At 40.8% G+C, this 12,082-nt stretch overlaps 1 protein-coding gene across 2 annotated transcripts in view; it reads right to left on the bottom strand.

The window, feature by feature from the left end:
• The window catches only part of LOC137623267 (A-kinase anchor protein 200-like), an 83,965-nt gene that overhangs the window by 67,855 nt on the left and 4,028 nt on the right, over positions 1-12,082 (bottom strand). Inside the window, exons 2-3 of one of the 2 annotated variants that reach the window (XM_068354029.1) lie at positions 9,119-9,222; positions 1,956-2,018 (exon numbers count right to left, since the gene is read on the bottom strand). In XM_068354029.1, the coding sequence (XP_068210130.1) occupies positions 1,956-2,018; positions 9,119-9,180 (125 nt within the window). In that variant the 5' untranslated portion in view covers positions 9,181-9,222. The remainder of the gene's footprint in view (positions 1-1,955; positions 2,019-9,118; positions 9,223-12,082) is intronic. The other variant, XM_068354030.1, reaches the window with a different exon arrangement.

Raw genomic sequence — 12,082 nt, 5'->3', positions numbered from 1 at the left:
TTAAAACATTTAAGCTTTGAAAGAAGAATGAACAAAACGTCAGAATCGATTTACTCTTTCTGCAAAGTGAAACCGTGATAATCTCTCTCTCTATCGTAACGATAGAGCGCAAACTGCGTAGTATAAATAAACTAAACGTTAGTTCATCTTTGAAACAGTACGAAGACTATTCAAAGAAAATCTTTCATAAAATATTTACTAAAAAATATTCATTTAATAAGTTTTAAATCATTTGCTCTGTAAAAGTTATTTACGATTGAAAGGGCTCAACGTTGTTTAACTTCGGTTTCCAAGTTAGGACCGCCTACTCTCAGGAAAGGTTGCATATAAACAAATCATTAAAATTTATCTTGATGTTTATTATAAATGGAAAGCTAATCGAAGAGGCCTAATAAAGGCGGTTGAGATATAAAATATAGAGAGGAAAATCTATAATTAATTTATAACGTGATAAGATAATTGCTAAAAGCCTAAAACACACTTCCGTAAAGGGAAGGGTCGGCCATTTAAAAGTCAAAGAAAGTCCAAAAAAAAAACAATCCAATGTCATCAAAAATTAAATCTATCCAAAAACGAGTTCAAGATTTAAGTTGAAGATAAAACACCTGCACTGCGAAAGCTCAAACCAAAAGGAAGTACTTCACCAAATATGTTGAGAAAACTCCAGGTTATACAGCGAGTATTGATACGTCTTGTCGTTAAGGCCGACAGAGAAAAAATTGGGTCTGTTTACATGTATATGCGGTATCTGGCTGATAGTTGGCGCTGGTGGGCACACCCGCAACCTTCATAGCGATCGCTCGCGAGTTTTTGTGTGTGTTTTCTGTCGAGCCGCTGGAGCAGCAGCTATTATATATTCACCGGCTAAGTTAAATATTTAAAAATACTATTTGAAATATGGAATATAAACATTCTAGCCAAAAATGCAATACACTACTGTACAGTAATCTGAATTTCAAAAATTCCAAGCAAAGGTCATGAATTCCAACCCTTAAATAGGTTGAGAATTGGACCAAGGGAAAAGTTAGACACTAGACATCTAGGTGGGTAGAAATTAAAGTGAAAGACAGAACAACCAATTAGGGACATTATAAATAATGTTCAAAACCATCTACAGTATACTAAGCTGTTTTGGTATATGTGATCATCTACTGTTTTCTAACGTTTATTTAACTTAATACATCTGGAAGTTTGATTTGCACATTGATATGCTTTTAAGCTAGTACTATTTGAATGTTTGCTCATTTGAACCATCATTATATTGCAATCATCATCATCATCTCCTCCTATGCTTATTGATGCAAAGGGCCTCGCTTAGATTTCGCCTGTTGTCTTGAGCTTTTAAATCAATACTTCTCCATTTATCACCTCCTACTTCACACTTCATAGTCCTCAGCCATGTAGGCCTGGGTCTTCTAATTCTTCTAGTGCCTTGTGGGGCCTACTTAAATGATTGGTGAACTAATTTCTCTTGGAGAGTGCAAAGAGAAAGCCCAAACCATCTCTATCTACCCCTCACCATGATCTCATCCACATATGGGACTCAAGTAATCTCTCTTACAGTTTCATTCCTAATCCTGTCCTTCATTTAACTCCTAATATTCTCCTGAGGGCTTTGTTCTCAAATGTACAAAATATGTTGGATATTGTTTCATTGTCATACCAAGATTCATGTTCTTACTGTAACACCAATCTCATTAAACTGATATACAGCCTGATTTTTATATGTAATTTCAGGCGATTTGATTTCCAAATTCTACTTAACCTACCCATTGCCTTATTTGCTTTTACCAATCTTTCATTAAATTCAGATTCTAAAGACCCTGCATTAGAGATCATAGTTCCCAAATATTCAAATGATTCTACCTTATTAAGATATACCGCCTAGCACAGTATGGCAATAATAATAATAATGATGACAACTAAATATCAAAACTTCTATCAACAAACAGTACCTCTTTTCACGACGCTGAAGCCTGGATATGTGTTCTCTCTCAAGCTCAAGACGATGAAGTTCTCTGAAAGATGAAAATCATATCATAAAACTCCCAAATACTGATCACGCAAAGTATTTCATACTGTATAACACTTGAGACTGAGAAATTCTTTACACAAGTTTATTTGACAAAACAGAGAAATGGTAAACAGAGAGGAAACACACTGGTAGTGTACATTTATTTTTTTCTTAAGTATCACTTAAACAGCTGGAGGTGGTGCGTCATTTCATCGTATTAATTTCAATATATTTCTAATTACAGCAGTAGATTGCAAATAGTAGTTGTTGGTGTAATCTCTGGAGTTTCTTAGAGTTTTGATCTAGGAAAATATCTTTTTATACAGTACTACAGTACGCTATACTACATACTTGTTGGTATGGCCTCAAAAAGGCCTCCCCCATAATTTCCACAGACTCAGACAGACTTGCTAGTTGAGGGTCCATTCTGTGGGAAGAACTTGCCCTTTCCTGCTGAGCATGTGTGCTCTTACATTCCTCTGTTCCTGTACGAATCTTGTTAACAGTTCTATCTTGTTTTCCTTCGACCATAGAAGGAGCTCCCTTGCTGTTTCGAACAGAGACAGAGAGTGAGTTCCCCCTTGCTTCCTGATGTAAGCTAGAGCCGTGGTGTTGTCCGAGTTGACCTCCACTATCCTCCCTGACACTGAGTCTTTGAAGGCCTTTAGTCCTAACAAAATGGCCATCAACTCTTTTTTGTTGATGTGCCATCCGGTCTGACTCTTTTCCCAAGAGCCTGAGACCTCCTTGCTTCCTAGTGTTGCTCCCCATCCTGACTCCAATGAGTCTGAGAACAACACTAGGTCTGGGTTCTTCTTGTACAGGGAGATCCCTTCTCCTAACAAAGCTGGATCCAGCCACCAAATCAGATGATCCTTGACTTCTGCTGGAATGGGGAAGGAAAAGGAGTCTTCCAGTAAACTCATCCACTCCCTCGCTGAGCACTTCTGTCTCTTCAAGAATTCACGAACCTTCTCGAGGCACTTGGTCTGCCTCTCCTGGGAGGGAGAAGCCCGAAAATGAACTGAATTCAGAACTATCCCCAAATAAAGAATAGTCTGATTCGGCTCGGTCTGAGATTTCTCCCTGTTGATGACGAGACCCAGTTCTTGAGCCATCATGAAAGTCTTTTGTAGGTCTTCCAGACATTTTTCTTTCGACCGCGATCGTATCAACCAGTCGTCCAGATAAAAGGATACCCTTATCCCCTCTTGATGAAACCAGCCTGCTACGTTCGCCATTACTCTGGTGAAGACTTGAGGAGCAGTGCTGAGACCGAAGAAAAGTGCCTTGAACTGGAAGCACTTGCCCTGGATCATAAATCTCAGGTATTTCCTTGAAGTCGGATGGACAGGGACGTGAAAATAAGCGTTTTGTAAATCGAGAGACACCATCCAGTCCCCTGGACGTACTGCTGCCAGCACAGACTGAGTCGTCTCCATGGTAAATTTCGTCTTTTCCACGAGGACGTTCAGCGAGCTGACATCCAGAACAGGTCTCCATCCACCCGAGTTCTTGGGTACCAGAAACAGGCAACTGTAGAAGCCTGGGGAGAATAGCTCCAGAACTGGTTCCATCGCTCCCTTGTCCAGCATCTGGTCGACCAGATCCAGAAGGGCCTTTTGTTTCACTGCATCTGAGTACTGAGCCACTATGGCTAGAGGAGTATTTGAAAGAGGAGGCTTCTTCAAAAGGGGGATCTTGTATCCTTCCTTGATGACCGAGAGGGACCAGGTGTCCGCCCCTCTTTTCTTCCAAGCCTGCCAAAAAAGTGAGAAGTGACAGTCTTGCTCCTATCGTTGTCTGGAGGACTTGCACTTCATTTCTTGGAGCGGGATCTAAACGAACCTCTATTCGTCCTTCCGCCCGTCTCCTGCTTTCTTCCTCTGAAGTCTGATCTCGAAGGAGCCCTACCTCGAAAGGGCTGTTGGAATTTTCTCTCCTCTCTCTTCAGAGACGAAGGAGTGACTGGCAAAGGTTTTCGAGCCGAGCGCGATAGGAGGTCTTGAGTGACCTTTTGCGCAAGAGAAAGGGTAATATCTCTGACAAGGGACTCAGGAAAGAGATGTTCTGAAAGGGGGGCGTAAAGGAGTTCAGACTCCAGCGCAACAGTCACAGATCTAGAAGTAAAAGAACATAACAGGCCCCTTTTCTTCAAAACTCCTGCCGAAAAAAGGGAAGCCAACTCATTAGATCCATCGCTAAGAGCTTTGTCCATGCATGACATGATACTAGTCAGGTCTTGTGTTCCCTCCATTTGTTCTGTTTTCCTGGCCAGAGTCCCTAGAGACCAGTCCAAAAAACTAAAATCTTCAAAAGCTCTGAAAATCCCTTTGATGAGGTGATCAAGCTCAGACATTGACCACATAACCTTAGCCGAGTTATGGGCATACCTTCTAGCAGAGTCCGCAATACCAGAGAAGTCACCCTGGGAGGAGGCAGGAACTCCCAAACCCAGGGGTTCTCCAGTCTCGTACCACATGCCCACCTTCGAAGCAAGTCGAGCTGGTGGAAAAAGAGAAGGTGGTCTTAACCGCTTGTCTATGCTCCTTCATCCATTCGTCCACTCGTCCACTTTAGCGAGAGCCTTCTTAGCAGAAATAGAGAGCTTCATCTTGATGAAGGCCGACTATTTTTTGGCCTTCTTCCTGCTAAACTGTGATTGAGGAGAATGAGGGGCAGAAGGTTGAAACTCCTCCCCATACAGCTAAAGGAAGAAGCGAGAGAGAACCTTATACAGGTATTGCACGACTTATGACCTATGCGACATACGACTATTCGACCATTTTTCAGGGTGATGACGTCACAAGTTTATCGGAAATAGGACGAATATCTCCTTGAAAATAATCTATTTTCTTGTATACATATAAACTGATTTATCTTGATAAATTATTATTTTCTTTTATTGTTAATATTCAGTATTTATTTTCAGTTAAAAATACATTCAGAAAATTTTTTAAATCTGTCGAGTTCATATTATGTCTGGTGACGTCACATCACCGGCGGAAAGCGTCCGGGCAATACAGTGATTTCCTTCCAATAGGCTAACGATTAATATTAGTTTCTCCATTATCGAAATATTAAATAACGATACAAAGTATTTTGAGGGTCTGTATCGGTTGTCATGAGTACTACGTAGCGTAAATTTGACTGTACGCTACTTTTTTAATCTCTCGTAATAGATCGATGTTTATCTAAAGAAAATATACTACTGTAATAGTGCAAATATTTTCTTGAAAATAATATATTTCCTTTCACATTATAAAAATAAAATACTTTTGTTTGTTGTTAGTATTTTCTTTTCATTTCTTGCGAGAAACAAAGAAAATTAATTTACATATTTTGCAAGTCATTCTTCATAGAATGAATGAATTATTTAAAGTTTTCAGGCATCCAGTTTACTGTACGTCACGTGTCTTGTGACGTCATGTATCTGGTGGAAGCGCGCTGACAAACCGAATGATTTTCTTTCAGTGTTCCCGAGTAATCTTATTACAGCAATCCCATCATCGAAACACCCAGTAACGATATCAAGTGTTTTAGTGGTCTGTATCATTAGTTATAAGATTAGAACAACTTACCGTAAATTTAAGAAAGAAAGTCTGATGACGTCATATTTCTGGCGGAAGGCGAGAGGCAAATCAAGTGATTTCCTTCTGATGTGTTACTATTCCCACAATCGAAACATCGAATAATGATATATAGAATTTTTTAATAATTTAAAAAAAAAACATGAAGATACAACTGAATTAAAAACAAAATACAGAGAGAGAGAGAGAGAGAGAGAGAGAGAGAGAGAGAGAGAGAGAGAGAGAGAGAGAGAGAGAGAGAGCGTATTCTTTTTATAACTAATAATAAGGTCTATAAACAAACTGTATGGAAAATGTGATACCCTATAACATATTGGCGCTGATGTAATATGCATTATGAACAAATTTCGAATGTCAAGAAAATTATATAAATCAGTGTTATTCGCACTATATATATGTGCCCATAATAGTAATACGACAGCGTGACCTTGAGATCAGCTGATGCCAACCGAAAGTAAATCAAAAGTATTTGTTGATTATTGATATGCTCAAGAAATTGAAAAATAAAATATAAACGTACTTTAATAAACCACAATTAAACACAGTTATGTCTAATGAAATATAAAGGTTTAATATTGAACTAGAATACTGTATGCAGCTTTAAAATTGAACTACTCTTATGCGATTGCGAGAGCGAGCACACACACACACAGAAAGAGCTACAACGATTTCGCATTATACCTAATGATTAGACCAACTGTATGGAAACTGATTTCCTGTAACATATTGGCATTGATGTAATATTCATCATGAAGTTATTTCTAATAAGTTAAGAAATGATAAAAAAAATATGCCATACGTATGTACGCCATATTTTGATACGGTAGGTAGTGGCACTTTCAGAATAGCTGATCATAACCAAAGGTAAACAAAATTTTCAGTACTCGATTGTAAAATGCTTCCAAAATTGATAAATAGAATACAAAAATGCATTTATAGAGCATATGATATCCTATGAAACAAGAAAATGGAATAATGATACAGTAAGAAAATATTGACAAAATACGATCCAGATGATTGCCGAATCATAACGTATCAGAATAAATCTACGGAAACTTCACTTTTCTAGTTCGACATACGGCGAACTCGACTTACGACTCATCTCTCGGTCCCTATCTCGGTCGTAAGTCGGCGACTACCTGTAATCGCCAGCTGCGTCCGCAGGCTTGTCTTCATCCTCTGAGACATCCTCAAGATCCTGTCCCACCTCTACTACAGCTTTCGTTCGGGTAGAAGGTTCACCTGAATCCAAAAGAGGCAAATCGTAGGATGTGCCCTGTAGACGAAGGCTGCAAGCATCCTGACACAGAGAACCATGTGCGTCCTGGCGCCGCGAGCCGGAAGCGTCCTGGCGCCGCGAGCCGGAAGCGTCCTGGCGCCGAGCGTTAGAAGAGTCCTTGAGGCGGTAGGTGATTGCGTCCTGGCGCCGAGAGAAGCGTCCTTGCGCCGAGAGCTGCAATCGTCCTGGCGACGAGAAGCGGCATCGTCCTGGAGAAGCAGGCTGGAATTGTCCTGACGCCAAGAACGAGAGACGGAATCGTCCTGATGTCGAGTATCGCCAGGGTCCTGGAGGCGAGCAGATGAGGAAGAAGCGCGGTACCGCGCCTTTGATGAATCGCGCAGAGGTTCCCTTGAAGAGGAACTCCATTCCCTCTTAGAAGCTGATTTCTTGACCGGTAACGAGTCGTCCTTGCGTCTGTCCGACTGGGAGGGAGAGCAGCTAAAAGCTTGAACCAAAGAGAAAAGTTGCTCATGTATAACCGTCATAAACGATTTAGCGACTGCTGCTGGATCCCGCGGTTCCAAAGGAGAAGGCTGTCGAGTAGCGCTGGTAAAAGGAGAAGGATCTTTCGCTGGTCTTTCTTGACTTTCGTCCCTTGGTTTACCGAGAGAGTGAGAACAAGACTGATCAGTTCGGTTCCACCTCCTCTTGGTCGGTCTCGAAACCTCATACTGCCATTTGCGTCTGGGAGAGGGGTTCGGGGAAGACACCATCACATCCGACACACCTTTTCCGTGGCGGTCAAAAGCAGCCTGGGAAAATGCAACAGGACTGTCTGAGGCGACAGCTGACCGAGAATACGTACCTCTCACCCCCTTCCGGTCGTCGAAGTACCGTCTCCCTTGGTCCTGGGAGCTTGGTAGAGGTCTAGCCCTAGGGTAATGACAGGTTCGATCAGTCGCCACCTCCACTGCACTTTCACAAGCAATAACTTCACTCTCACTCTTACCTTTCAAAGCTGCAAGTTGATCTTTAATAGCCTTCAACTTGGCCGCCATCCTGGCGTAACGAGGGTCATCCGCAGATACTGATCCTGTAGAAGGGGCAGGAGTTACTACCTCAGGGGAAGGATCAACTTCCAAAGAGGAATTAATTAAAGGTTCAATGGAAATATCTAAACTAGGTTCACTAGTAGACTTAGATTTAGATCTAGAAGCTCTCCTTACTTTATCTAGCTCTAATTTGCGCACATAGCGCTTCATAGCTAACCAATCTTTCTCACTCAAAATCTCACATTCCTTGCACCTATTATCCAGTGCACAATCAAAACCCCTGCAACCCAAACAAACCGTGTGAGGGTCTACCGAAACTTTCGGTAACCTCACCTTGCATTCCTCATTCACACACACACGAAAATGAAGTTTCTTACTCATATTAAACAAATCCAAAATATCAGAATAAACAGAAACACGATTGCCAAATCCCCAAATCAATGTACTTCACCAAAAATAAGTCCGGTACAGCAACACAGGGAAAGCGAAACGAAAAACTCTAATGGCGGACCAACGATGTTGTCGATCCGGCCGGCAGAGATGATCTGAGGAACAGAAAACGGGAATGATTCCAAGTACCACCCTATAAGGGTTGTTAACCACCTAACTGCACAACCACCACACGGCGGTTGCCGCGATTTTTGAAAAATTCTGCCGGGACGTCAGAGACTAAGCTATATATATATATATATATATATATATATATATATATATATATATATATATATATATATAACTGCCAGGTAAGTTCTATTCATAAAAATGAAGATTTCGACAGGAGATGGGTGGGCCTACTCATGCGCACCACCTGTCGTTAACTACTTCCTAAATGAATTCAACGGCCATTCAATCTCTGCTGAAGACATTCCCTATTTTGAAAGAAAAAGGTTTGTATACACATAGGAACAAAGGTATATTGTACAGTATACTATTCAAGCCAATTAATTTTAGTTTTCTCATTTTCTTTCACCTGTGCATTCACTACTAAATGGCATACAGTATTCTTTATTTGAAATTTATATATACCTGCTTTATATTAAAAAAGAATCAAAGTACTGTACAGTACTGTATTATGAAATACCATATCAGAGTATGTTACTTATTATCAAATACTATACCTTAAAGAATGGAAACAGGAACTGATACAGTAAATTATATGTAAATCTTAATATTTTTTTCATTCTTTTCATAAGTAAAATTAATAAGGCATATACAGTAGTTGATTTTCTAGACTCCTTACCTTTCTCTTAAAGCCTTTTGTAATTCTCCAATATGCTGATAATATTCTGTGCCCTCTGTCATGACGTCTCATCTAGTGCCACATAAAATCTACCTCTGCTTTGCCTAGGAAAAATATATCAATTACCAGAAATTCAATTTAAGTACTGTATACTATTCATTTATGTCCTGACTTCCCTAATAATACCTAACCTATTTCTACTTTTTTCAAAGATACCTTATCTTTATCTAACTACAGTATTCATATAAATCTATTTAATCATTCTTTTATAATGTTATATTACATACAAGAGAAGAATTTGAAAAAAAATAAATATGGAATCCATCTTTAATGGTTGGCATACACCTAAGAAATAGATGCATACAAGGGGAGAGATAATAGGTAAAGTACCTGTAATATAAACATACAAAGTACAAGTTGATTCTTATTTTACATCACATACAATTGACATTGTTGTTGGGTAAACTTTTGTAATTAACATTGCATTTTACAGGAAAAAATTAAAAATTTTTAGAGAGATAAAGTTTTTTAGAGTAATTTATATTTTTCTAATTATACAAACCTCAGTCCTTTAATTACGGAAATTACTTCAGCACAAGCTGGAATCAGACGTTGACTATCTGACTGGTGAGGATGAAAGGCAAGAAGTTCCAGCCCCTTCCAGTCAGAGAAAAATAAGTTTTGATCATTGGCTAAGGACTTAGAAAAGTGGTTGACGAGCAAAATTAGATTAAAGGACTCGGGTTTGTATAGTTAGGAAAAATGACAAACTTAAAGTAATACGACAAACTTGGAAGAAATTTGTATTTTTCCTAACGATACAAGCCCTAAGCTATTTATGGGGATTACACTTTCAGCAAAGCTGGAAGACTAACCATAAGAATTTTAGTGAAGTGTAACTACCCCACCGCTACTTAGCTGGGGGGAGGTGTTAGGGGGTAACTGGCTACCCTGCTCCCGTACACACCTCTGTTGTCTCGTCACTTTTTATTGCAGACAGGACTTATCAGGGGACAGGTGATGGCTAGCCAATTTTTATAACTAGCTCAAGGTATGTATTGTTAGAAAAATACAAATCAGTTCCAAATTTGTCAATTGTTCCGACACTAAATACAAACCCTTTCACTATTTATAGCGATGACTCACCCATTAGGAGGGTGGAAGTCCAAACCAATGGCTGGTATTTGACCAGGAGGTTTTCCCGTACGTGCTTTGCACTTAACAGGGAGAAACTCTGACACATTGCTAAATTCGTGCAAAGTATGCTTAGTGGCCTGAGCAACAAAGTATGCTTAGTGGCCTGAGCAATCTGTGTGATTGTGTGATACTAGTAGTGTAGCTAATCTAGGTAAGAATTCTCAGAAAAGAAGGAATCTTTGAATCAACCATAAACATTACCCTATCCCACCTTACCAGGGTGTATGGGGACTGAAGGACCCGAACCGTGTTCCCAGGAGGAGGTTGAGATCCGACGGGGGACAAGTTATCTCCAACTTTGTATAAGTAAAGGCATCGATGGGAGAGAATTCCCTTCCACGAATCAGTCACAAAGAACCAAACACTTCACCTGGAAGACCGACGCTGAAAAGTTTCTTAAGTGCCTAGACATCTTTTCCGCAACTTGTTGCGAAAGGCCTCTCTGAGAGAGGTGTAGGACTATCCCAGGCGTGAAGTCAAAGTAAAGCTACGGCTTTGGAAAGTGTTAGCACATGACTGCTTAGAAGATCCCTCGGAACTCCGTCAGGAGCTGCAGAAGGTCCGAGAACCATTCTGCGGGATGCCATAGTGAAGCTATTGGAGTCATTGATAAGATCTTGCTTATCCTGACTATGCTGAGGACTTTCTCACCAGACCAAATGGGGGAAAAAGCGTACTCCTCTAAGCTGCCCCACCAATCTTGGAATACATCTTGTTCGAGGGCCTGGTGTTCCAGGACTGGGGAACGGTCGAGCGGGAGCCTGAAGTTCAGGGCCGTTGCGAGCATGACCACAATCGGGGACCTCATAAAGTTAAGACTTTGTTGGATACAAGATGATTCAAAGACACTAGGAGCCCACTATCTGAGTGGTCCTGCTCAGATTTCTGCAAGCAAATTCCTGTACCAGGAATGACGCGAACGGATGGGGCACCTAGCTGTCCTCTGTCCATCTGAGGCTTCCTACTGCTAGATGGTTCTCTAAGAGAGGTGAATGCTCGTACCTTTCTGAATCGGGCCAACGGACGAGGATGGAATGGTGCGGCATATGCCCCCCCCCCCCCTCTTTTGATGCATTAAAGAGAGCATCAGATCCAGAGGGGAGACGAGAAGATAGGCCTTTTTGCAGAAGCTCTCGTCTGCCACCTACCATCCGCGGTTCGTCCAGCGGTGGGGGGAGGTTGTATAACAATAAACACATCTTGAGGTGAGGTCGAGATGTGGAATTATTTTCACGTTATTGCAATGAAGGGGAGGAGCCTATTCTCCCTCCAACTGCCACTAATCTAGTGTGGTTGGCTGAATTAAGACCGATACCAAACGGTAAACCAGTTAATTAGCACAGCTTATGTTATAAGAGCGAATCTCCATAGACATCGCCTTGTGGACAGGAGACTGGACGGTAATTACCGAACGCATCCAACCAACCACAAGAAGAGATTGAGACGTATCTTTAATCTATTGTTGGATGGGTAATAAGCATAAGTCTATTACAGAGTAGTAACACCGAACTGCGAACATGACAAGCATACATGCGTAGCTCGACTTAAAGTCATGTCCGTTGAAAAGGTTCGTAACGGAGATTCATCTCTCCTTCTTAGGACGAAAAAGTTCGTACTTCTCCGTCTCCGATCGGTGCACTAGCATTTGTATTGAATGTTCCCTACTAGGGAACAGATATGCGTAAGTGAAGTTTCCGGTCAGAGTCATTGTAGGGGACTAAGACTTCCGATTGGGAGAAAGGGAAAAGTGCCTATAAGAAGGCAAAA

Source organism: Palaemon carinicauda, chromosome 30 (assembly GCF_036898095.1).
Source record: "Palaemon carinicauda isolate YSFRI2023 chromosome 30, ASM3689809v2, whole genome shotgun sequence".
NCBI classification, from domain to species: Eukaryota; Metazoa; Arthropoda; class Malacostraca; order Decapoda; family Palaemonidae; genus Palaemon; species Palaemon carinicauda.
This window is presented reverse-complemented; position numbering and strand designations above follow the sequence as displayed.